The sequence below is a fragment of the Ascaphus truei genome, chromosome 10 (genome assembly GCF_040206685.1).
Source record: "Ascaphus truei isolate aAscTru1 chromosome 10, aAscTru1.hap1, whole genome shotgun sequence".
NCBI classification, from domain to species: domain Eukaryota; kingdom Metazoa; phylum Chordata; class Amphibia; order Anura; family Ascaphidae; genus Ascaphus; species Ascaphus truei.
In genome coordinates this window covers 36376025-36401063 of record NC_134492.1, presented here as the reverse complement: position 1 = coordinate 36401063, position 25039 = coordinate 36376025, and the positions used below count along the sequence as shown (strand labels likewise).

The window sequence follows — 25039 nt, the reverse complement described above, 5'->3', positions numbered from 1 at the left end:
GTATAGATTGGTGACTTGAAACATACTATGCATAAATCACTGCTATAGAAGACAAGTACTTGCATTTTCAATTCAAAGCTGTATGCAGCGATTTGTTATTCAGCTAACCATTACAGTAAAGAATTCACTTAACAACAATAACGAGAATATTGAAAAATAAAAAAAATCCTTTATTAAGGACACTAAACAAACAAAGCTAATGCTTTGTAAAACAGGCTTATTGTACAAAAATCATTATTTTGCTGAATTGGAAAGTACAACATGCACCTATTTCTGCCCAGCAGCATGTAAAAAAAGGCAAAGTCCTCAGAATCCTGCACTTGATTAGTCTCAGAAACCACCACCTCCTCGGTAACCACCACCACTTCCTTGGTAGCCACCCCTGAATCCGCCACCTTGGTTGCCGCCCCGGAATCCGCCACCACCTTGGTTGCCGCCCCGAAATCCGCTGCCACCTTGGTTGCCGCCCCGGAATCCGCCGTCACCTTGGTTGCCGCCCCGGAATCCGCCGCCACCTTGGTTGCCGCCCCGGAATCCGCCACCACCTTGGTTGCCGCCCCGGAATCCGCCGCCACCTTGGTTGCCATCCCTGAATCCGCCACCCCTAAATCCGCCACTACCTCGAAAGCCAGAGCTATTTCCACCACGGAAGCCTCTTCCTCTGTTACCTTGGAAGTCACTATCAAACCGAGCCATTTTGGGTGGGCGGGGTCCATCTCCAAATCTGAAAATAAAAAGGTTTTGATAGAAATTAGTAAAAAGCAAATGTGGTCCAGGACGTGGGCCTATAATATTTAGTGCAGTTAGTTAACAAACCCAAGCTCTTGACATTTCCTTAAAAAAAAACCCATACATTTCCAACAAACCAAACAATGCATCACCTAACTAAATACTGAAGCAAACATGGGAAATATTCCAAGCGAACCAAAGTCCAAGGTTGTTTAAAGTGCTATGCAATTATATTCTGTTTTATGGAAAGATCCGTCTTGTGTCTTATTTCCCAGAAACAGACATTTCTGGAACCAAGAGTTTGTTGCTGTCATGTCAAATTTTCTCTGCCACAGATGCCAACAGCTAATCTACCACACATATGTTATGATGGGGCCTATTACCATAAAGATTACATTATTTTACTAGGCTTCTTTATCAACTCCTAAACATTTGTATAATTAGTATTCTGTCAAAGTTAGACGTTAATGAAAGCGGCGCTCTATGGTCTTCAAATAATCATTTATAGCATTCCTAAATAAGCTATTTTTCCAAACTTAAAATCTCACCAAGAACAGTAATATGCAAAGAAAAGAACCTACGCATATGTATTTTGTGTGTATTAAAACATTAAATTCTTAAGTAATTTGTGCAAAAAAAATGCAGTCGCAAACAAATGACAGGAAATCGAATCAATTTCTTCTAATGAAAGCAAATGTTATCCACCCCACTCATTAAACGTATGTCTACTTTTTTCCTGGAAAACACCAGCCTAGGTGAACTTGATTGGCTGAAGGAATAGGAGAAGGAAGTGGATTTCATTAAAACACAATATGGGGAAAGGAATAGATCCCAAGCCACTTCCTAAAATGTCATGAGGCTTAATCCACCTCTGTAAAAATACTGCACGAAAGGCCAAGGACTAGAGAGCAGGGATTTTTTTTTTTCACAAAAAAACTTTCTAAAAATGTAAGGCAAAAATTTTAAATGCCAACAAAGCACATTAACATTTGCCCATTTCTACAGAGGATCAATGGCATTTACTAGGCAATACATTTCCACTGAATTGCAGTATACCTGGCATTCCCCATCATGAGATTAATTCCAGCTGTCGATGGTTTAGAGATCAGCCGAATCATGTTCAGCATCTTCTCATTCACTTGATCCAGTTGCGATAAAATCTCTGGTTCCTTTGTGACTTCTACCACAAGGGCCTCCATTGCAGCTCTTAATCCAGTGACACAAGCTGCAGAATCATGAGGCATCAACAGTTTGATCCTACAGGAGAAGAGTGCAATGGTTAGAGAACCTGCCTAGGTGGATTCAAATCTCACACATTAAGACCCAATGCTTTATCTATGCTACTTAAAAATAGCCTTGAATTTCTATTTACTCCATATTTGCCGGTGTAGAACTTCTTTTAGCTATAGGACTTTATTTCAACAGGGGTTCCTAGGAACCAGTGTGTTCCCCGGGCATCCCCTAAAGGGTTACCTGCAATTTTCACGTTATTTGAAAACTGTACCAAATTCAGAAGACTTTATAATGCATCTGATCTCAGAAGCACGTAGACAGGTTGGGTTCCTCATAATTTCACATAATTATAGGGTTCCTCAACAACAACAAAAAACTGCTTGTTTAAAGAAAACTATAAAGTGTTGTTTTGAAGTAGCTACAATGTTTATTTTTTGCAACCGTTTTTATACAGTAGCTTCAAACCAGTTTTTCCCCCAAGTTTCTAACAGTGACCTTTACTTTAAATAGAGCAATGGTTCCCAGCTGATGACTGGGGGAAAAAAAAACTCTGAAACAAAGGAAATTAAAGGGAAGTACAGTTGTGAAAATGTAGGCATGTTGTAATGCCCCAAAGAGCAGGGGTGCACAAAGTGGGAGGGCGTGAGATTTTCTGGTGGGTGGGGGGAGGGGCTAGGCTGTTACAGAGGCCCCACGCTTCCCCGAAGGTATTTCAAATAAATGCCAGGGATCGCGCACAGCCTCTGTAACTTTTTACAACGTGACGTCACATGACCCCACAACGTCATTTCACGCCGGAGCTGTGGGGGGCACGAGCCGGAGGGGAGAGGAGACGGGGCGCATTAAGGTTAGTTTGCACACCCATGCCCTAGGGGATGAGGGTGCTCTAATAGAACATCCAATTCACAAGTTCAGATAATTTATACAAAAAAAGCAATACACCCGTTGCTCCATTTCACAGTTTTATTCTATGACACATGGGGTTTGTTACTCTTAAAGCCAAGGCAGCTGGCCTAAATCATACAATGGAACTACCTCCCTCCCCCAGAAAAGATTACAATTATCGCCTTGAAACACATACCAATCATCCAGAAGTATAACCTCCCCATCTGACATGACCTTCTTGGAGGCGAAGAGTAGCAGCTGTAAGGGACTCACCATGGTCATCCCTTTAGCAGAGACAGCCCTGGTGCGGATCTTTAAGTGAAGAATTAAGAAACTTTAGACACACTCGCATCTCCACATGTAGTGACTCATACTAGCAACAAACATCTCTTAACTCTAAAAAAAGTTATTTAACAAAACTTTACAAATTAAACACCCCCTCTTCTCCAGTGGGTGAAGTATTGTGCAAGGTATAAAATTTGCCACTTGTTAAATGTGTATAAGCCATTACACAATAGGGTTGTTTTTCTTCCTGAAAGTTGCCCTGACCCTTGGTAATGTTACATGTGGGATTGTCTTTTGGGGTCCGAACTCTACCAACAGCACTGGAAATAACAGAATGTGAATATAGATTGGTAAAAAAACATAAATAAATCACTGTCTTATGTGCTTATTTCTCTTTTAGCTAATACTTTGTAGCCAGCCTAAAGAGGGGCACAGATTTTCAAGATGTAGACTAGCAGTATTTAAAAAAAAAAATTAAAATTCCACCCCCACTTATAGTTTTGTGTTTTACGGGGTGGCGTTTGAGATTAATAAAGGCAGTCCCCTGGTAAACTGCAATAAAGCATTAGCACGTGAATTTACTAGAAGTTTACATTAGAATTACAATAAAGTAAAGATACTCAGCCATTATTTTATTATTTAAAATGGCTTTTATATTTAGTAAAGAAACTGACAGAGAACATCATAGCATATTGTGTTTTGTATACTTATGTTGATTGCAATTTGAGAAGAAAAAAAACATGACTGAGGTTTAAGAGCCCTTCAACAAATTTAAATATGAGATCAGGGATTGTTTAGAAAGCGAACCTTACACATTTTCTACATCAATATTTATCCAACACAAAACATCTGGAGGATTTAAAAACGTACGTTTGTGACTAGAATGAGAAAGGGATGGTAAACCAATTTATTAACTTGCAAAAAATAGAAGATACCTTCCCTATAAACCTGTACTGAACGGACACTAAATAATTGAGTATTACTGCTTCGCCTGCCTTACCTTTTCACTGAAGACAAAGAAAGGTGATGGATACTTCAGGTCTTGGCTGCTAAAGGGACAATTAACAGAGGATTTGTGGATCAGCGCATTGCGGCCCTCAGTGGTAAGAATCTTGCGCTTCTCCTTATGGTAGCAAACATTGGGGTAAACTCCAAAAGCCAGCAGAGAAATGACTACATCCAGATTGTTATCTGGTCCAGTGTTGTTGAAAACTTGATTCATAAGACATTCTAGCAAAAAGAAAAGAAAACCAATTACTTTCCACATGCATGTCTCTGCAGGTGAGACAATCCCCACTCTGGTATTGTATTAGATGACCTAATTTACAGTAGCCATTTACTCCAGGTTCAGTTCTATATTAGTACGCCTCCACGCATCACAATGTTGGCCCATTACTACACACTGCACTATAGCTTCTGAAACATATCACCTACCTTCTGGGAACCCAGAATTTACTAGAATATCTTTGAGCTGTACTTTTGCTTCCCATGTCATGCGAAGCGTGGACATGTTGAGGCGCTTGTGCTCACAGAATCGTGTTTCCGCATCTTCTCCTCCCATCCTAAGAAAACCATAACAAGTTAAGAGCTATTCATCCCAAGGGCAGTACAAAGGACACAAGGTCATTCCTTTAGGTTGAAGGAAAGATTACCAGCAAGGTTCTTTACAGCAAGGGCAGTTAAAATGTGGAATTCATTACCCATGGAGACTGATGGCAGACACAATAGATTTGTTAAAAAAAAAAAAGTTGCACATCTTTTTAGAAAGGAAAGGTATACAGGGATATACCAAATAAGTAAACATGGGCGTATGTCTTTTTTCAACCTCATCTACTATGTAAGAGTGCAAAAGGCCCCTAATATAATCCACTTCAATTGCATGATTAGTATCCATACCTTGCGTCATCCCAGGCCTGGAAGACTGACAACAGCGCCACATGATCAGAGAACCGGTTTCCAGCAAAGTTTCTATGCATGTATCCTAATCTACGGCCCTCGTTGATAAAAGGCTCCGGGAAACAGGTGGCAGCGGAGATAGTGCACACAGCATCACCGACACTATAATGAAGCACAAACTTGTGATAACCTATCCCCTAAGATTTCTATAAAACACCACTGCATTGCAAGGTGGTGGTTTTGGCTATTCATATTAACATTAAAATCAATGACCTATCACTACTCAACTTTGCTCAGTTTCCATTCCCCCAGATACTCACTAAAAGATGCAACCCATAATCATCATTTTCCCCAGTCGTGGTTCAATGGGCAGTTTAGCCAGGATCCTTCCTAGTGGGGTCAGCTCATCATTGGTATCCAATGCATCCAGTTCTGAAAATGAGACATTATCAGGCAACTCATAGGACATATAAACATACAGTTTATTGAAGGAAAAGTGGATTGACGCTTTGGTCCAGACCAAAACGTCGATCCATTTTCTTTAATATGTGGATGTGCGTGCCTGTACGTGTACACACACATGGCTATAAACATCCCCCAATGCTTTGGAGACGTTTCCATCATACTTTCATAGTTGCCAAGCGCCTGTCGGGATGGTGAAGATGCATAATTAGACTTAAGCGGCCCCAACTGCAGTAAAACCATCATCTCATGCTTGATATACCTCTCAGTGTGTGCTCGGCTTCTATCACAGCGTCCAGTGGGGGAGGCTCTATGGCCTTAGACAGGAAGTGTCCAATGCCGCCCAAGCGTAAGAGTTTAATACTCAGAGCCACCTCATGCAGCGGGGTACGGAATATCTCTGGAGTAAGGTGAGTATCCAATCTGAGAAAAGATGTAATGGGGTTAGGACAGTCTTCATACAATAAGAGGGTGCACAACAGACAAACGTTAAAGTACATAAAAGATAGGAAGCAAATATGAACCAAGGTGATAATAACAGTTTAATATGCACCAAACAGATATGTACGCACACACAAGGAGAGCACTAATGTATTGGGTGGAATGGTGAACAAAGGATTGCAATAGGGTGCAGGATGATGGTGTAAAAACAGAACACAAAAAAGTACAAAGTTTATGCTAAGAAAATATGCATATATGTAGAAAAAGTTAGTATCTGAAAACTCCTTGCTTAGCGAGTATATTAAAGTTAGTGTAGTAACAGCTGCATAAACAGGATAAATACAAAGGATAATCGCAGAAGAACACGCCTCTGTATATTGCACTCAGTGAAGTTAAATTGGGTTATATTAAAAATGAACTTTTAATACACACATTTAAAATCATGTCAAATAATAAAACATGGACTTGACGGTGAATACATATTTACAGTGAAGCAAAAAATAAAAAATACTATGTGCCTGAACCAAAAAGATAGATGTACATTAGTAGTAGATAATGCTCAGAATAATACGAGCACCAAATGAAGGTGGACTAGGACGGTTCAGAAAGGCAGCTATGTCTGTCTCAGGCCCACTTCTTGTGAAGAAAGGGTAGCTAGTGTGAAATCAGATTTATGCCAAGTCGTTGACAAAGTTGCCTATAGATATATCTGAACCTGCGCTCTAATAATGAGTATATAAATCCGGTCAGGAAGTAGATATAAATATATAGAATTATACGCAGGTGTGGAGCGACCCCTTAATATGTGGATCAGTAGTGTATATTAATTCAATATAATATAGTATAATAAGCAGCAATGTTGTAAGTGCTGATTGATTAAAGCAAACTGGCTTGACCACTATTGTGTAACAAGTATTCTTTACACAAAGCAGTTGGTGGTCACACACTATACATTACTGATATACCTATTAAGGGGTTGCTCCACGCCTGCGTATAATTCTATATATTTCTATCTACTTCCTGACCGGATCAATAACATACTCCTTAGAGCGCAGGTTCAGATATATCTACAGGCAACTTTGTCAACGACTTGGCACAAATCTGATTTCACACTAGCTACCCTTACTTCACAAGTGGGCCTGAGACAGATATAGCTGCCTTTCTGAACCGTCCTAGTCCACCGTCATTTGGTGCTCGTATTATTCTGAGCATTATCTACTACTAATGTTCACCTATGTTTTTGGTTCTGGCACATAGTATTTTTTATTTTTTGCTTCACTGTAAATATGTATTCACTGTCAAGTCCATGTTTTATTATTTGACATGATTTTAAATGTGTGTATTAAAAGTTCATTTTTAATATAACCAAATTTAACTTCACTGAGTGAAATATACAGAGACGTGTTCTTCTGCTATTATATGTAGAAAAACGCACATTTAAACCTAAAATATTTGGAAAATAATCCAAGGTACATTGTTTTTAGAAGCGGACATTTTGTCCCATATGTTTAAATAAGGAACAGAAACCATCTACATTTGGCTACTTAAAGATACCTTGATCTGAAACATGTTTATTTGCATGTATAGTCAGTATACTTATATGATAGGAGTATTTGGTGAATTAATTTCAGTGTTTCAGTTTTATTATGGAGGCTTCTGACAAAAACCAGAGCGCTTTCAATAATGAACAAGTTTTTCAGAACTGCAGTACTATCTTACAATATGTACGCCAAGTCAAGGTATGGGGTCAGCCAGGGGACGGCATGTCTAATACCTACTACCTTACTTCTCAAAGCGTGCTCTGCTGCACAGATGGAAACAAAAGCCAGCCCTGACTCGCCCAGCCCTCCCTTTGCGCTGCTCCAGGTTGGTCTTGGACGCCCAGACAGTAGCGTAATTGGTCATGTTGTTGTGGGCAGTGAACAGTTTCACCTTTTGCCTGTAATGGAAAGACAAAAAAGCACAACCGATTCATAAACCACTCAAAAAATTGCTGGTGAGTGCATGGCCAGAAGCAGGTTTTCAACATCGCTGCATTACAGGAGTTCAATTAGTGTCCCACATTGTAAATGCTTCTCTGATATTTCACATCATTGGTTAATCTAGGTATCACATTTAAAATCATGCCAATGGCTCTCAAGTGTCAAAGCTGAAAAAGCAGAGTTGTGTTCAACTTACTTGCAGGAATCGATTACATACACTACATCATTGATAGTGATACTGGTTTCTGCGATATTGGTTGAAAGGATAACCTGTAGTAAAAGATGGCAAGACAAGGTTAACTGTGGCCAATTCCAGCTCCTCAAAGAGAAGCCCTTTTTGCAACACACATTGCTCAGTTTTCTTAATGACACAAAACTAAACTCGTTACTTTGCCCATTTAGTGATCAGAACACACAGCCCACACTGACAAGATTCTTATTCTCATCCTCTATAACCTCTCTTTCAATCCTAATACAGGTGCATCTCACCTTGGTTATCCCATCTGGCACAGAGTCAAACACTTTACGCTGCTCCTCTCGTGGTATTTGTGAATGGAGTGGCAAGATGCAGTAACGGTGGTTACCTTGGAAGTTGGAAAAACACAACATAAATACATTCCTCAGTTCCATGCATATAAGCAGTATTAATTACTGCATCAGCCCAGCATACACATCCTTACGACAGACGCTTATATTACATAAGCCTGCACCCTAAACAAACTCAATCTTGGCAGCTGTGAAACATTTATTAGATTAATTTGAAAAGTCCTATCTTCTAAAGCCATATGGTCTCAAAATGTCAGGTAAAAACCATCTAGAAACGTTATTTTGGTCCTATAATAGGTTTAGAATGTTCAAAATAGTACTCAAGAGATACAGCAGGTTGGACCCTATAACTACCAGGAAACTTCATATAGACCATCCTAAACCAATGCCAACAAAAACTTGTACCGTGGTTGTGAACAGTACAAACACATTAGGGAAACAGATGAACGCAATAGTTAGGAAGAAATGAATGGAATTACTGAAGTGTGGGCTCATCTCAAGTTGTTTCTGCATGGTGTAGATGAGGTTCCAGCCAGCCAAAAAGATAAGCACAGCTCCCGGAACTTTCAGGGTTTCAATATACTTCAGCAGAGCTTCAATGAGTTCAAAGGGAGTCTCCTTCTCACTCAGCTGGGACATAGAACGTCGAGTCTCTGGACCATAATCATCACCGCATATTAGGTTACAATTAGTCTGCAGAACAGATTGAGGTAAACAAGTAAATATCTGATACAAAAGCAGCAGCGTCCATGTAATCAATCTTTCTGCTGCCTTCAAACCTTTATGAAATGTACAGTCTCACAGTGTACCAAATTGCATGCATGGCAATTACAGGTTTTAAACAAAATAAGACGTATAATAAAAAATTTAAAAACATGCAAGTATTCTTAAATCATATGTATATTTATCCTAAAAGATGTTTGCAATCTTGCCAACAGTAGGCCCCGATACATGGAGTGGGGCATCTATAAATTGGATTATCATTTCAGTGCAGTTAACATGAACAAACCCTTATCTACCTTGTAAGAGAAAAAGGAAAACAATTTTAAAATTATATATTGAAGACCTACAGTAGATTTAACCTGATAAACCTACCACTGCTATTAACACTGTGTAGGATTGTACAGGCATACCCCGCTTTAAAATACGCAATGGGACCGGAGCATGTATGTAAAGTGAAAATGTACTTAAAGTGAAGCACTACCTTTTTTCCACTTATTGATGCCTGTACTGTACTGCAATCGTCATATACGTGCATAACTGATGTAAATAATGCATTTGTAACAGGCTCTATAGTCTCCCCGCTTGTGCACAGCTTCGGTACAGGTAGGGAGCCAGTATTGCTGTTCAGGACATGATGACAGGCGCATGCATGAGCTGCCGTTTGCCTATTGGGCGATATGTACTTACTCGCGAGTGTACTTAAAGTGAGTGTACTTAAAGCGGGGTATGCCTGTACTTTTAACTCCTTACACACAAAGTTCTGCATAGCTGCTAAACTGACCTCTTCATCATCTCCGCCTTCTTCATCTTTATCCTTCTTCTTCTTGTCCCTTGGGGGTGGAATGAATTGAGTCATCTGAATGCTGTCCTCCAAGAAATACTCTGCAAGTGCAAAAAGGGTTTCTTTGCATTAATTCTAATCTCCCTGCAAACACTTAAAGGGACAGTCAATCTAAGAAGAGGCCACCTAAATATAGGTGATGGGCAGAATCTCGTAAAAAGACAACTATTTTTAAATAAGGTTTTAATGCTATGGGGTGTTTTTATAATCGTTACCTATTTTTTTTGGGGGGGTGGGGGATAAATGTTTGCAAACTTATTTATACACAAGCAAATTGTCAATCTATATTTTTTTATTTTGTTTAAGCCAATTGTGAAGCAATCATTAGACAACAAGATAAGCAGGAAGAAAATGTAACAAAACAATTGAAATGCATGGGTCAGAAGGAATTAAGAACGTAGAGATTTGCACAGGGAACAAATAAATGAAAACTATTTTAAGGCTGAATTAATCATTCTTAAGAAGCAAAATACAATAAGTTGTTTACAACTTCCCTCTAATGATGAAGGCTAAATTGTGAGTTCAGAACAATTGCAACACTAGCTATAGATTTTAATCACAGCATAACAAAACAAAAAAAATACACCTACCTTGCACAGCGAAGGTTCGGCCAAAAACCTCAATAATGGGGCAGTTGAAAAAGTACTCGCAAAACATGCTAGTGTCAATAGTAGCAGACATGAGGATAACTCGGATCTCTGGGAAAGTCTGAATCACATCACGCAGTACCACCAGCAGGAAGTCAGTCTAAAAAGAGGAAACAGAATTACTCTCCAAACACAAAGCATGACAACCAAGGCACACTTTCTAAAAGTACACTTCCAACAAGGTTGGGATTTTGAACCGAAAAGGAAGACTCTATAAATATCTAATGTGATTCAAGAATCCACTTTGTCTTACTAGCGGTTATTTTGTCCATGATGTATAAAACTTGGTAACTACAATTAGGATTTTTGAGTTGTGCTGAAGCTCTATAGCACAGCTCACGAGTCTGCAATGTGAGGCGTTAAGACAGTTAAATCAGTATGACGAGCATATTTACAAAATATGAGTATTTGTAGATTAATAAACATGTTTTTTAGATACTAGGAGTAGTTAATCAATAAACAAGGGAGATTTTTCAGAACAGAGATTGATAAGTATGAGTAGACCTCTCACAAGGATGTCTGGGAGATAAAAATATCAGCAAATCTTGTTCTGCCATGAAGGTCTAAAAGATAACTGGTAAAGACAAAAACACGTTTTCTTGCTTTCTATTAATATTAATTTGCGATATATAATTTGGCCAAGTGTGTGAAAAATGAGAAACGGACACATAGTTAAACTGGTCATCAGAGAAAGGGTATAAAGGTTTTGCCTAGACACAGAAAACAGAACTATGAAATATCATCATGCTGACATTTCTCCACTCTGAACTTGAATGCCTGTAAAATGCTTTCTGTCTCTGAAGAATAAATGATGATTGGCAAAGATACCCGACTCAATCTTGAATGTAGAGGACCATCTTCAGACAATTATTTTAAAAATGAATCATGCAGAGTTGACCCTCAGAAGCAATTCAGTGGCTGGTTTGCCACTGCATGTCCTAATCCCCCACTAGCTGTACTTTTAACTATCTAACACCATCTGCTACCACTGATTCAAATAGGTCTATGTAGGTAGGTATAGTTTTAGCAGTATAGCAACAGAGGAAAGGGCATATCTTTGAAACGTTACGGAGGAAAAAAACAACAGGTTTTTAGCTACATTTTGAATGTGAGGGAGGGGTCCAATGCGACACCTAGGCAGCGTGCTTGTGATACTGGGTGTTTGATAGTGCTGCCAACAATGTAGATGGGGGCAGTAGGGAGAGAGGGAGGGAGAGAGAGAGGAGAGTGAGGGAGAACAAACGACACACTGAAAGTACAATGGGACAGGCCAGAGGAAATCCAGGATAGAGCTCTGTTACGGATTCCAAGAGTATGGAGAATGTGAAGGAGAAGAGGGTGGTCCACAGTATCAAAGGCTGCAGAGGTTGAGCAATATGAGCCGAGTGCAATGACCTTTGTCTTTGGCAGCATGGAGGTCATTAGTTATTAGAATATCATGTAAGGACACTGTGCAGATAGAAAGATGAGTAGCAGCAATAAGAGGGGAAAGGAGAATGAGTAGGTTGAAGCACTTGATCATTCCAGCACACACCAACAAGAATCTCTCACTGTCTTCATCAATAGCATACCTTTTCTTGACCAGCTGTATTGTATGATAAGGACATATGGCTAAAGGTTATCTTTAGGCAATGTCAGAATAACCCACTTGTGTGCCATTTTATAAATGCGCCAACTTTCTGGAGGTGCTTACAACAGCATTATTTCGCAGTTTTTTAAAATGGATTTAGGATTTGTACCTAATGTCTTGTGATAAGACTGTGAGCAAACGGTTGTATGTATAAGTAAATTGTTGATCAACTATTTTTCCTGTTTGGTTAAAATAAGAAAAAAAACAAAAAAACAGGATCATAAGAAAAAAATAAGCTTATTCTTTTTCCCACAGGAAGCAAATAAGAGGTAATTTTACTTTACAGATGATTGACTACCTATGGAATCATGATGACATTGATAGACTAAATAATCTATGTGGGTGACTGCTCCTTTAAAGTGAAAGTAACAGGCAATAGATTTTTCTCTTAAGGTGGCTGATGAACGCTTAGAGAAAGAAGTCACACAGACAGAGACAGTAACTCACATTAATGTCACGTTCATGGATTTCATCCACAATCACATGACTAATTCCTCTGATTCCAGCCTCCAGTTTCCTCAACAGGACACCTGTCAAGAATGAGAATGTGCACATGAAAAAAAGACAAAAGGTGCTGGAGAACATGGATACACAAGGAACAAGATTTGGTCACTATAGACCAAATTAATAAAAAAGCACTATCATGTACGTACCCACAGTGCAAAACATCACACTAGCGTGAGGACGGGGAAGCATAGACTCAAAACGAACACTGTAGCCACAGCTTTTCCCAATCTCTTCTCCCCTCTCAAAAGCAACGCGTTCGGCAACAGATACAGCACTGATCCTCCTGGGCTATGAAAAGCAAGAGAAACATGGCAAGTCACCAACACTGAAAACCTGCAAATGATCATTCTATTAACTGGGTCCATGTCCCAACTCATTGAGAAGTTATCAATTGCATACAATTGTGTCTTTCACTGTCTGTACCTGTGTCACCACAATGTTACACTGCGCCGCACGGTCATTGCGGATGAAATCATCCAGGATGTACTGAGGAACCTGCGTTGTTTTGCCACAGCCTGTGGCTCCGCGAATGATCACCACCGGGTTGTTGTGCACAGCTTCTAGGATTTCCTCCTCAAACTTCTTCACAGGAAGAGACTCGCGATCGTTCATGATCTGCAAGTTCAAACCTTACTGTTAGCCGTATAATAGCTAAGTATTCAGATTTACCAAGGCTACTACTATAATCATACATTTATTAAGATAGGTCAAAAAAAGAAAATACGTATACAAATTAAAACCAGAGCAACCAATGCAAAACTACCACCTACCCATTTCCCCCAGATTGTACTCAAAATTCTAGCTCAGGGGTGGTCAACTCCAGTCCTCAAGGGCCACCAACAGGCCAGATATTAGGGATATCCTGCTTCAACACAGGTGGTTCAGTCATAATGACAGCCACCTGTGCTGAAGCAGGGATATGCTTAAAACCTAACAAGTTGGTTGCCCTTGAGGACTGTTGTTGGCCACCCCTGCTCTATATCCGACGTTATATTTGGCATTTAAATCTACATTTACTATCCCTCAATGTTCCCCTTGGAATATACAAAATTTTAAAGCTGCAGTTCAAGCTACCGTTTAAAAATAAAATATTTTCATCAATACAATCTGCACACGGACATGTGATTAGCTAAGTTGTCGATTGATCAATTCTCCTATGTAATCGATTGGCGAAGATTTGGCTCGGGTTCATTAAATCTCTGCTGGTGCAGCAGAAGAGTGCTCAAGATGCAAATTTATGTGGGGAAGATCATGTGACCAGGCAGTCACTAGATACAATTGGTGCACTGCAAGAGGGGGCGGGGCTCAAGAGTCAGAGCCTGTTTCAGAAGTGGAAGGGGATGTGACTTTGTAAATGGTTGGTATAGAAACAAAAATGCTTGTTACATTAGAATACATTAAAAATGTCTTTCAAAATTGTTTCGGTTTAAAAAACAAAACAGAAATGCTACGTATTTTCTCATAGTACAGAACTGATTTATTTTAAAAAAAACACACATGTAGGATATTGCTTGAACGGCAGCTTTAATCTGCATTTATCAGTTACGGGCAGTTTCAGTTTCTAGTGAAGCAGAATCCCTTTGAAGATTTGAAGCAAAACATATAACACTCAGCGGCACTTTTTTTTACTCCCATTAGACAATTTTAGTCTCTATTGTTATCTCTCATCTGTGCGGAGCCAACATATTCCATAGTGCTGTGCAATGTGGGAGGGAGGACAATAACACTGTATAACAAAGAGTACATATAGACTAACAGACAATACAATAGAAAGGAGGTCCCTGCCTCGAGGAGCTAATGGCAAGTAAATGGTTGTCATGTCTGCTGTGCACATTATAACAACCTCCCAACTGCCCCCCCTCCCCCCCCTGAAACTCAACCCACCTGCTTCAGGCTCTGATCCTGCTCCAACTGGTACATCAGCTCACTCTTCAAATCTGTGCTGATCTGCTCCTGGGTAGCCTTAACAAACAAAATAAAAATGGTTAAAGAAAACTAAAAAACAAGCAAGACGGAGAGAATGCATTCATGTGAAAGCTTCTATATCCTGCTTTCAAAAACTGTAATCAAGCTACCATACTTACAAATGCCAGGGGACCCTCGTCTATATTGCTGCTGGTCCATGGGTTCCAATTCTCCTGAGGAGGGGACCAGGGAACCACCCCTGCCAGACTCTGCCGCTGCGAGGGCTCAAAATGAACCAACTTTCCCAGATTGAGGGAGACGGGTTGGCTAGGATCTTGGGGCTGTGAAGGAGAGGTATCTGGGGGTTATAAAAGGATTCTCTACTTGCAAGTCTGACAGAGAAAAAAATTAAATTCACTCACCGCCAACGGCAGATCAATGGCCAGCTCTTGAATGACATTCTGCAGCTGCTTTGTAATATCTGGATTAAGAGTCACTTGGTATGGTTCCACCTATACAGGAGGGTAGCCAGAGTTAGACATAGGCAGGTTGAGGGTTCCCTCACTTCCGGTTTGGAGAGAGAGGGCGATGCCGTCTCTGTGGAAACGAACATCCGAGAACCCAACCCGGAAGTGCGGGATCCCTTCAGAGAGACGCTGTTATCGTGAGGGAGGAGGAGGCGGTGAGAGCACAATCCTCCGACCAATATACACTTTCAATCTCACCTATGCTTTTTTTAATTTTGACACATTGTAAGTGTTGAATTTTACTGTTTAGACCACATTAAGTGTAAATTTAACAGTCTGCACTATCAGGTCTCTTGTCTCTGGTTTCTCTTGGAAGTGTCCTCTCCCATCAGACTATCACAGCTAGGGGTTTTTTCCCCACAGTATTGGGAAGTACTGCATTACTTTGGGGAATATGCGAGTATAATCCCAATCATCACCCACATCACCTGCCTTAAGAGTTTCTGACATATTGCACTAGATTGTGTCTTTCTATTTTTTCGGTCACTGCGTCTGCGCTCCCCGAGTTTTGGACGTTTAAGACATCTATGAAGAATTGAGGAAATAATTCATACCAAGGGTTTGAGCAGCAATCAAGGGTTGTTTCATTATCTTTTATTTCTTTATATCACTTAACATTTGATACATCTGTGTGCACTGGTGTATTTATAACGAAAAAGAATATGCACACAGCGCTCCAGTCATAGTACAAGTCAGATATAATATTTCAGGTCTCATAGACCTAATGGGCTAAAATAACCAGCAGTAAAATACACAGAATGGCAAAATATCTTCAAAATTATATAGTAAATTTAACCAAAATTCACAAATATAGAGTGATAATAATAACTGAAAACAGCAGTGACTTTATCACTACAAACACATACTAAAGTGCAAGCCTTCACAACACAGCTGATAGCCTGGAAGGATCCCAACAATAGCCAAAAACAAACAACAAAACAAACACACAAAACGATAAGCCACAAAGGGGAGGACAATATTGACCACGAGGAGTGAAAACGGGATGCCGAGGAAGTACGTTGTTACGAAACACGTCGTGGTCACGTGAGGTTGTCGCAGCGCGCATGCCCATTGGCTGAGGCAAGCTACCAGGAAGTGTGAACGGGGATTCTACTCTACCGCAGTGACGGTGCAGTCCGGACTGTTATTCCAGCACCATCCTCTGCGTCCCGTTTTCACTCCTCGTGCGTGGTCAGTATTGTCCTCCCCCTTTGTGGCTTATCGTTATTTTTTGTTTTGTTGTGTGTTTGTGTTTGGCTATTGTTGTGATCCTTCCAGGCAAGTCTGTGTTGTGAAGACTTGCACTTTAGTATGTGTTTGTAGTGATACACAGTCACTGCTTGTTTTCAGTTATTATTATTATCACTGTATATTTGTGTGTGTATTGGTTACATGTACTATATTGTTTGGAAGATATTTTGTCCTTGTGTATTTTACTGCTGGTTATTTTAGCCCATTAGGTCTATGAGACCTGAATTAAATATTATATCTGACTTGTACTGATCCCTGGTGTGGTGTGCGCATATTCTTTTTTGTTTTTCCGAGATATACACTTTGGGGTTCTCTCTCATAGGAGACTATGGAGAGTGACTCCATGCACCTAGCAGCAAGGGGATCTGTTTTCTTACAAGACAGCACAAGCTTCTCGAATTGTATGGTGCATTTATAGGACTGAACGATATATATTTATAACTGTAAGTATTCACACCAATTATAGGTTCTCTCATTTAAGGACCTGGTTCTTTATTTATATATATATCTCTCTCTATATATATATATCTCTCTCTATATATATATATCTATATCTCTATCTATCTATATAGGGTCTAGAGCACCACCTGTAACTTTGTTTAGCCATTAATTCTTGTTGCACCTCAGAACTACTACACATACCTAAAAGTGCAGCAATTCAATTACGCAAGTTAAAAAACAGAATTTTACGTTTTATAAAAATGTATTTTATGAATAGTAACTAATGCATATTACTGCAGTCTTAAACGTAGGCCTACATTTTCCTTGCAACAGGACCATCTAGTATCGAAAGGGGATAAAAAATACAAAAGCTAAGGCCTCGGCCATGGTCAAAAAGACTGTGCTGAGGCGCTGAGGGGAAACATTATCCCTATCAGCGCGGCTTTAGACGGCGCTTCCGCAGGCGTGTGGAAATGCAGGAGACAGGCAAGTTTAAATTTTGCCGTTGAGGGAAGCGCAGGGCCGGTCACGTGACTGCCAGAAGCCAATGGCAGTCCGTAACGTCGGCGCCGTGACGTGGCACGCTAGCCCCGCCTCCCACCTGGCACACAAGCGCGCTCATGCAAGGGCAAGACAAATCTCCTGCTTGAGCAGGAGAGCATGAGCGTCAGCGCTGCCCAGCGCTCCTCTCTGCACCATGTCCCAGGCCTAAGGCAGGATGTCTCCTTTACCTTACAGAATGCTTACACAAACGCTTTTGATCTATGGATATTATTGAACCTGCCCCTCCAACCATCCCTTATCAGACTCCACTCAATCATGTATCTGCCCCTTGGAACTCACAGACTCGCCCTCCTTCTTCTTGGTTAGTCCAGAATAGGCTTCAATTACATTCAGGTGGTACAGCTGGCGCACTAGTGACAGGGCGCAGGACTGAGCCGCCAGCTTTTTGTTAGAGCCGTGCTCTCGAGCAGTGATCCCTGCAGGATAAATGTGATGGAGTTAACGACAGTCACAACAGTCAATAAAATATAAAAACCACATTGGAACCCCTTAAGCCTGCACTCCACCAAATATCATCTGTAGACTTCAGAGTATATGGATATAAATGCATACTGTAGATATCCCTACTACCCAAATTTCCCAATCACAGGCCACAAGGTGGTTAAGAAAAGCACTTACTTCTACCAAGCTGCTTAACATACAGTGTCATTTCTGCAATAAAGCTCCTGCGGGGACAGAAATGTGTCAGAATAATTGTTACACACAATATATCCCCAACCCTTTTTGTCACTTGGGATGAAACAGCAGTAAAACGAGAAAAGAGCAAAACTCTGGCAAAAAACAACTTAACTACAAGTTGAAACCCGAATTGTGTATGTGACATCGCGTGTTGGGGAGGGGAGGAGCAGAGACAGACATGGAAAATATTACTGGAGAAAGGAGGTTTGGTCAGTCGTGTAGAAATAGTTACTTTTTGTAAGTGTTGAGCTGGCAGCGTAATACCAGTGTGAATAACAGACAAAAACAGGCTTATGAGAAGTTATGTCACATGGAAGTCTTATTTCCTTTAAATGCTTACAAATATTCTGATCCCCACTCCACCAATGCCTTCCACTGTTGGCGTTTATTGTCCCTTCCATAGAACTAGCGCCACCCCATCCCAGATGGCACTGACCTGCAGGTCTCTCCCTAGCAGCAAGGGCCTGTGTGTTTCTCAGCCAGCCTTTTGGTCACCTGGGGAAAGTGACACCAGGAATCAGCAGTCAGCAATAGACTCCACATGGGATTGCTTAGTCCAGCCTAAGCGTATCCCATGTGTGAAGAAAAAGCAGATTTCTGATGTCACACACGTCTCTTCCCCACCTCTTAATGCACGTCACATTACTACAATCAATTGTTTAAGTAATTCAGAGCTGGAAGAAAATGGAATTTCTCACAGAACCAATCCAGAAATACTTGGATTAACAGGTTTATCAATTAGACACACTGTGAAACAAATCCAACAAGGAAAATAATTTATCTACTAAATACAAAATAGTATCACCGGACTATAGTAATTTTGCTCTCTCCTTGCACAGAAAGCAAGAGATACTTAATGAGCCCCTCACTGTCAGATTTCTTAGAAATAATGAGGCATTTTCAGCATAAAACGATTAAGACCGTATTCGTGCATTTAATCCATCACTGCAGACCATCAACCCCACTTCATTTTAGGTGTGCGAGCTTTACTGGGAGTAAGTTAAATACTCTCGTTAATGCTCTTTTCTACGGCAGGCTGAGAAACACACACACACACGCAATACAAAGAGGAACTTAAAGCTACACCAACAGAAAACCCATGTCCTAGACCAGGGTTGCGCAAACTAAAATTCAATTAAATTCCGGGGACCGTGCAAGGCCTCTATAACACACTTTCCCTTCCAGCAATGCGTTGTCATGGTGACCCGGCTTCAAATGACGCCGCGGGGTCACGTTGGTATGGCACCGTGACGTCACATGACCCCCGGGCCGAGGGCTGGTGGGCGCCAAGGAGAGCAGACAGGGGTGCGCACGGGGAAATGTTTGCGCACCCTGTCCTAGGCTAATGTAAGAACACATTACAAGCTGTTACCGTGGTGGGTTTAGTAAATGCTTCCATTTAGCACTCAGCCACTAAAATAGGTGAAACTAAAAAGAAGCTACAATAAGTCCACCAAGCTCGGTCTATTTCAGGTACTGAGTACTAAACATGCGTGAACACAATCTGCAAAATATTATAGTAATAAAAGCTACAGGCACTTATAATGACATAGGAGCACTGATAATGCCATTTTACCAGTGCACTGGGACAGAGGAGAATTTTAGTACACGTAGATAAATTCTATAGAATACCAGATTACTTGCAAATGTTGTTGATAAAAGAATAAGATTTGTGAAGAACTTCTGTTGGTCCTATAAGAGGTATCACAACGTTCACATAATATCTAGCAAGGACGTTAACTCCCCGTTTCCTGCTCAGGATTCCTTCCCCACCTTAGATTTCCAGGTCTGGCATGAAGTAGTGATACATTTCGGGGCCACCACAGGATGGCAAACAAACCTGTTGTGATCCGGCCCTACTTGTGAATACTTGTATTCCCCTTGTGTCTTCTCTTTCTGGAAGAACTGATTGAGACGAGCCTTGGCGTTTTCAAGGGTCCAGTTCCCATGCAAGCCAGCATTCAAATCCACTTCTTCAGACTCTACAGTCTAAATAATGAAGAAGAAAAAAAACCACCACAAAGGATGGGGTGGGGGAAACCTATTTGAAACCTTCAAATACACAAATCAATCACCAAGCAGTCACACACCCTTCAACACAACAGAACTGTAAACATTATATATTTTGTTTATCCTCAGAAAAGAAAATAATCTTACAGCCTGAGCCTCCTGTTCTTCCTTCTTGGCATAATAATCTTTAAGGTTGGCTCCACGTTCCCACTGAGCACCACCACCAAATGTCGGACCATATCCTGTGCTGCCGGCTCCTGATGCAGCACGTCCTGTGCTGCCAGCTCCTGGTTCAGCAGATCCTGAGCTGCCGGCTTCTGGTACAGCACCAGGAAGAGGGGAAAGAAAAAAAGGACATGATCATGGTTCATGACAACTGGACATTCACGCATTCATCCTTTGCAAACTTTTACCAACATTAATGCACAGTAACAGCTCAAAAGAAGATTTACTTCCAATAATTATAAGAATCCTTTTAAAAAATAAATAAAAATGTTTGTTATAGTAAAAATATTTGCTAGTTCAGTCGTCCTCACCTGCCATCAATGTCTATGCTGCTATTTTACGCCATGGGTCAGGTTTAAGGTGACAAGTACAAACATGCTACTAGACAACCAGTACACAATTTAGTTACTATAAAGCAGTTACTATAAAGCAGCTCTCGCAGCCAAAATTGATGTTGATTTTTTTCCCCATGACTAGAACCAAGAGGTCCCCTGGAGCCTAACCTCTACATTTCCAGCTCCGGGGACGATCCGGTTCCGAAGACACTTTTTGCCGCACTTCCTGTTTTTTTTATATGACGGCAGTGGCCTATTTGGAAACCACAACATAATTCGTTGCAGCTTTCTATCAGCCATGGTTATGGCCACAATTTTGTTTTCGCCGGGATGGGAGAAGAAAACTCTCAGTTAAAACCAAGTATCTGGGGAACTTGGGGGTCCCCAGAGCTAAAAATAGAGCAATTCAGATTCAGAGAAACCTTTGGCTTAATCATGTAAATAAAAATGTGCATTTAGAAAAACGAGTAGCTGGGATTGCTGCTTTAAGGTTACACCAGGCTAGTATTATTTGTCCTACTTTTAAGACTTCAGATTCAAAGTCTTGTGTTAAACCAAACACGTTTTTGAGTGCTCTCCACTTTCTATTCCCCCAATGGCACAAATTATAGTTTCCATCCATATGTACCCTGCTCCACGGATACACAGTGTGGAAACTTACCCAGTTCATTCTTTAAGGCCAGATGGGGAGGTAAAGGACCCCCGGTGGGACCATCAAATCCTTCAGTCTTGGGGACCTGGAAACCATCCACGGCATCCCCCTGCCCTGCCTGCAATGGGGAAAAAAGTGCACAAACCATGTTAGTAACTCACCTTTGCCAAAACCAAAAAAGGCGCAGACAATCACTTTCTATTGGCACTACAAAAAAATGTCAGATCGCATTCAATGTTTAAGAGCGACGTTGTTTTTTTCTCCTGGAATGTGTCTGAGAAAGTAATACGCGCTCAGCAGCTGCCACTCACCACAAATAGCGGCACCTCGTCACTTTTCATCTCTCCGACCCGAACCAGGTAGTTGACAAAATCCCGGGCTGCGTTGCTCTGGGCGTCCTTTTTGTTGGTGGAGTTGCCCATCCCAGTGTAGTTGAAGCCTTCCACTCTGACCTAGCGAGAGAGAAAAGCAGGTTGCTCAACAGATAGTCAAACATTTCTATCAGTATCTCCCACCAGTGTGTAAAATCGTCTGATTTCTGGACACACATTTACTGCTGGTTAACACACAAAAATAACATTTGTTTCAGATATATAAGCTACCCTGACAACATTTCTCTAACACCAGAAAAGGGGAGATTAGCAATTAAGGAAATTGAAGAAACTCTTTCAAAGTGATAAATTGTCCTCCCATATTAGGATTCCACCATACTATCTGCAAAACAATCACTATCAAATCTGTGGTATGCTACAAAGGTGTAACCATTAATCTCTTTGACAAAATAACGCGAACGTGGCCTGTGGAATCAAAATCAGGGATAAAGGAGTGAATTAAGTACATTATAAATATTTTTTTCCCCATAAGCAAACATGGCTTCAAAGTTAAAGGAACAATTGCCAACAAAGTAAATATTTCATACTGAGACCATAACGGCAGTACAGTAATTCCAGGGAATGCATAAATAGGTTAGAGGCGGACCGCAGCTTCCAGTAGCGGCATAGACTCCAGTGCACGTGACGGGGTACCTGGCGGCGCTTGTTCTCGGCAGCAGCGCGACCTGATGGACTCCAGGCAACTTGCGGCGGGGACGCGGCCATGACGGCACGCGGCTGGTTCGCCGCTGTGACGTGGCCAATGCTCAGCCGCCGCAACAAAAATCTTATCCTTTGGCCAAGGCTGTCGCGCATCGCGTCTTGTGCGCACATGCACACAAGCCGACTGGAGCCCGCCCCATAGAAAGCTGTGCCTTGTGTGCGGCGTGTGCGCAGCCGTGGTCACGGGGACCCAGCCTTACATTTCAAGCAGACTTGGATGTACATAGGAAAAGTAAAGTGGTGACTGCACCTCACACTGGAACTTCTGACGATTCTTGTTGCCTGCTGCACGGATTTCATAATTTGGGGTAATTTTCTTCTTCCCACACCAAGCATACAAGTAGTTCTTCAGGTCAGCCATGGTGGAATACGGACAGTGTTGCCTTGTGTCCTGAAAGATAAATTGAAAGTGCACTGAAAGCTCACATCTCAACTATGCAAGGCCCTATGCCCCCAGAAGGAAAACTACTTTACCTGTAATAAACCTACTAAAAACATAGGACCATGTCTATAAAGTGGTGGTATTCCATAAGATTCCTTCTGGTGCTTAAAAGTGTCTTGCGACTATGTCCTTTAATCCTTGCTAAAGACCCAATAGCCCATTGCTATTGTGCCCATTTTTGCTCGGTGTTGGGTCAATTCTAGGTCTAAAAAGTTACCCCCAAGATTCATGCAAGCAAAAAATAAAAATTGTTCAGCTGGGACTGTTGCTTTAACCCTAGCCAGGCCACAGGGATTCCCAGCAAAAGCCCCTGCCCCCAGCTTGTCCCACAGGCTGCCCCTGCCCACAGAGCGCCCCACAGGCAGGCCCCTTCCCCTGCGCGCCGGATAGCTTCCCACAGGCAGCCCCTGCCCCCAGCGTGCCCGCATAGCGTCCCAAAGGCAGCCCCTGCCCCCAGCGTGCCCGCATAGCGTCCCACAGGCAGCCCCTGCCCCCAGCGCGCTCGCATAGCGTCCCACAGGCAGCCCCCGGCGCACCCCACAGGCAGCCCCTGCTCCCAGCGCGCCCGCATAGCGTCCCACAGGCAGCTCCTACCCCTAGCGCATCCCACAGGCAGCCCCTGCCCTCAGCGGGCCCGCATAGTGTCCCACAGGAAGCCCCTGACCCCAACGCGTCCCACAGGCAGCCCCTGACCCCAACGTGTCCCACAGGCAGCCCCTGCCCGTATAGCGTCCCACAGGCAGCCCCTGCCCGTATAGCGTCCCACAGGCAGCCCCTGCCCTCAGCGCGCCCCACAGGCAGCCCTTGCCCCCAGCGCGCCTCACAGGCAGCCCTTGCGCCCAGCGCGCCTCACAGGCAGCCCTTGCGCCCAGCGCGCCTCACAGGCAGCCCTTGCCCCCAGCGCGCCTCACAGGCAGCCCCTGCCCCCAGCGCGCCTCACAGGCAGCCCCTGCCCCCAGCGCGCCTCACAGGCAGCCCCTGCCCCCAGCGCGCCTCACAGGCAGCCCCTGCCCCCAGCGCGCCTCACAGGCAGCCCCTGCCCCCAGCGCGCCTCACAGGCAGCCCCTGCCCCCAGCGCGCCTCACAGGCAGCCCCTGCCCCCAGCGCGCCTCACAGGCAGCCCCTGCCCCCAGCGCGCCTCACAGGCAGCCCCTGCCCCCAGCGCGCCTCACAGGCAGCCCCTGTCCCCAGCGCGCCTCACAGGCAGCCCCTGCCCCCAGCGCGCCTCACAGGCAGCCCCTGCCCCCAGCGCGCCTCACAGGCAGCCCCTGCCCCCAGCGCGCCTCACAGGCAGCCCCTGCCCCCAGCGCGCCTCACAGGCAGCCCTTGCCCCCAGCGCGCCTCACAGGCAGCCCTTGCCCCCAGCGCGCCTCACAGGCAGCCCTTGCCCCCAGCGCGCCTCACAGGCAGCCCTTGCCCCCAGCGCGCCTCACAGGCAGCCCTTGCCCCCAGCGCGTCTCACAGGCAGCCCCCGTCCCCAGCGCGTCTCACAGGCAGCCCCCGTCCCCAGCGCGTCTCACAGGCAGCCCCCGTCCCCAGCGCGTCTCACAGGCAGCCCCTGCCCCCAGAGCGTCCCACAGGCAGCCCTTGCCCCCAGCGCGTCCCACAGGCAGCCCTTGCCCCCAGCGCGTCCCACAGGCAGCCCTTGCCCCCAGCGCGTCCCACAGGCAGCCCCGGCCCAGACAATTGCACAAACTCAAACCCCCATCCAAATTATACTAAATGCAATGCACTACCAATTCCAAGTGTTTAATTATTACAGTAATCATACCCACAATATTTTATTCAATAACAGAATCTGCTACAGAGATTTGAAGAGCAAGTACAATAGACCGTCCTTCGCAGTTCTGCAGATCGCTCCATTAACCCTTCTAATGCCCAGCGCAGCCTCCAACGCATTGCTTTGTTGTGCTGAATGTTATTCCACACCACGGAAATGTTAAACCATGCGCCATCATAGTGACAACACCCCCGATTCGTTCTTACCTCCGCGGTTGCTTTTCCCGCTGATCTCCAAGCTGGATACAAGCAACCACCACTTCGGCATCGACAAAATGGCCGCCCCCAGCCCAACCGCACAACCCCAGCAGCCGGTGCGCAAACGAGAA

General features: G+C 43.1%; 1 protein-coding gene across 2 annotated transcripts; it reads right to left on the bottom strand.

Moving 5' to 3' along the window:
- Positions 1-149: 149 nt before the first annotated feature.
- DHX9 (DExH-box helicase 9) lies at positions 150-25039 on the bottom strand. Of its 2 annotated transcripts, XM_075616569.1 has the most exons (28): positions 24918-25039; positions 22740-22880; positions 21707-21847; positions 21405-21513; positions 20331-20500; positions 20014-20162; positions 18114-18160; positions 17775-17911; positions 15135-15224; positions 14892-15053; positions 14692-14769; positions 13231-13422; positions 12954-13095; positions 12748-12830; positions 10614-10770; positions 9964-10064; positions 8939-9152; positions 8403-8497; positions 8110-8183; positions 7718-7870; positions 5753-5913; positions 5349-5460; positions 5029-5190; positions 4567-4694; positions 4133-4362; positions 3044-3159; positions 1786-1986; positions 150-724 (listed from the first exon to the last, which is right to left on the bottom strand). In XM_075616569.1, the coding sequence occupies exons 2-28, from the start codon at positions 22848-22850 to the stop codon at positions 331-333; spliced, it is 3909 nt and encodes a 1302-aa protein (XP_075472684.1). In that variant the 5' UTR covers positions 22851-22880; positions 24918-25039; the 3' UTR covers positions 150-330. The 2 variants fall into 2 exon arrangements, with proteins under 2 accessions (XP_075472684.1, XP_075472685.1); XM_075616570.1 differs by lacking the exons at positions 20331-20500; positions 21405-21513; positions 21707-21847; positions 22740-22880; positions 24918-25039 and adding an exon at positions 18610-18668 and having other exon boundaries at positions 20014-20029.

Bases quoted from the DNA above. Each gene is read 5' to 3' on its own strand.
- DHX9 (XM_075616569.1), bottom strand. From the start codon at position 22,850: ATGGCTGACCTGAAGAACTACTTGTATGCTTGGTGTGGGAAGAAGAAA. The intron at 21,848-22,739 runs GTGCAGTCACCA...CTCTCTCGCTAG, and splicing joins GTCAGAAGTTCCAGTGTGAG to GTCAGAGTGGAAGGCTTCAA. The intron at 17,912-18,113 runs GTAAGTGCTTTT...TTTATCCTGCAG, and splicing joins TGTTAAGCAGCTTGGTAGAA to GGATCACTGCTCGAGAGCAC.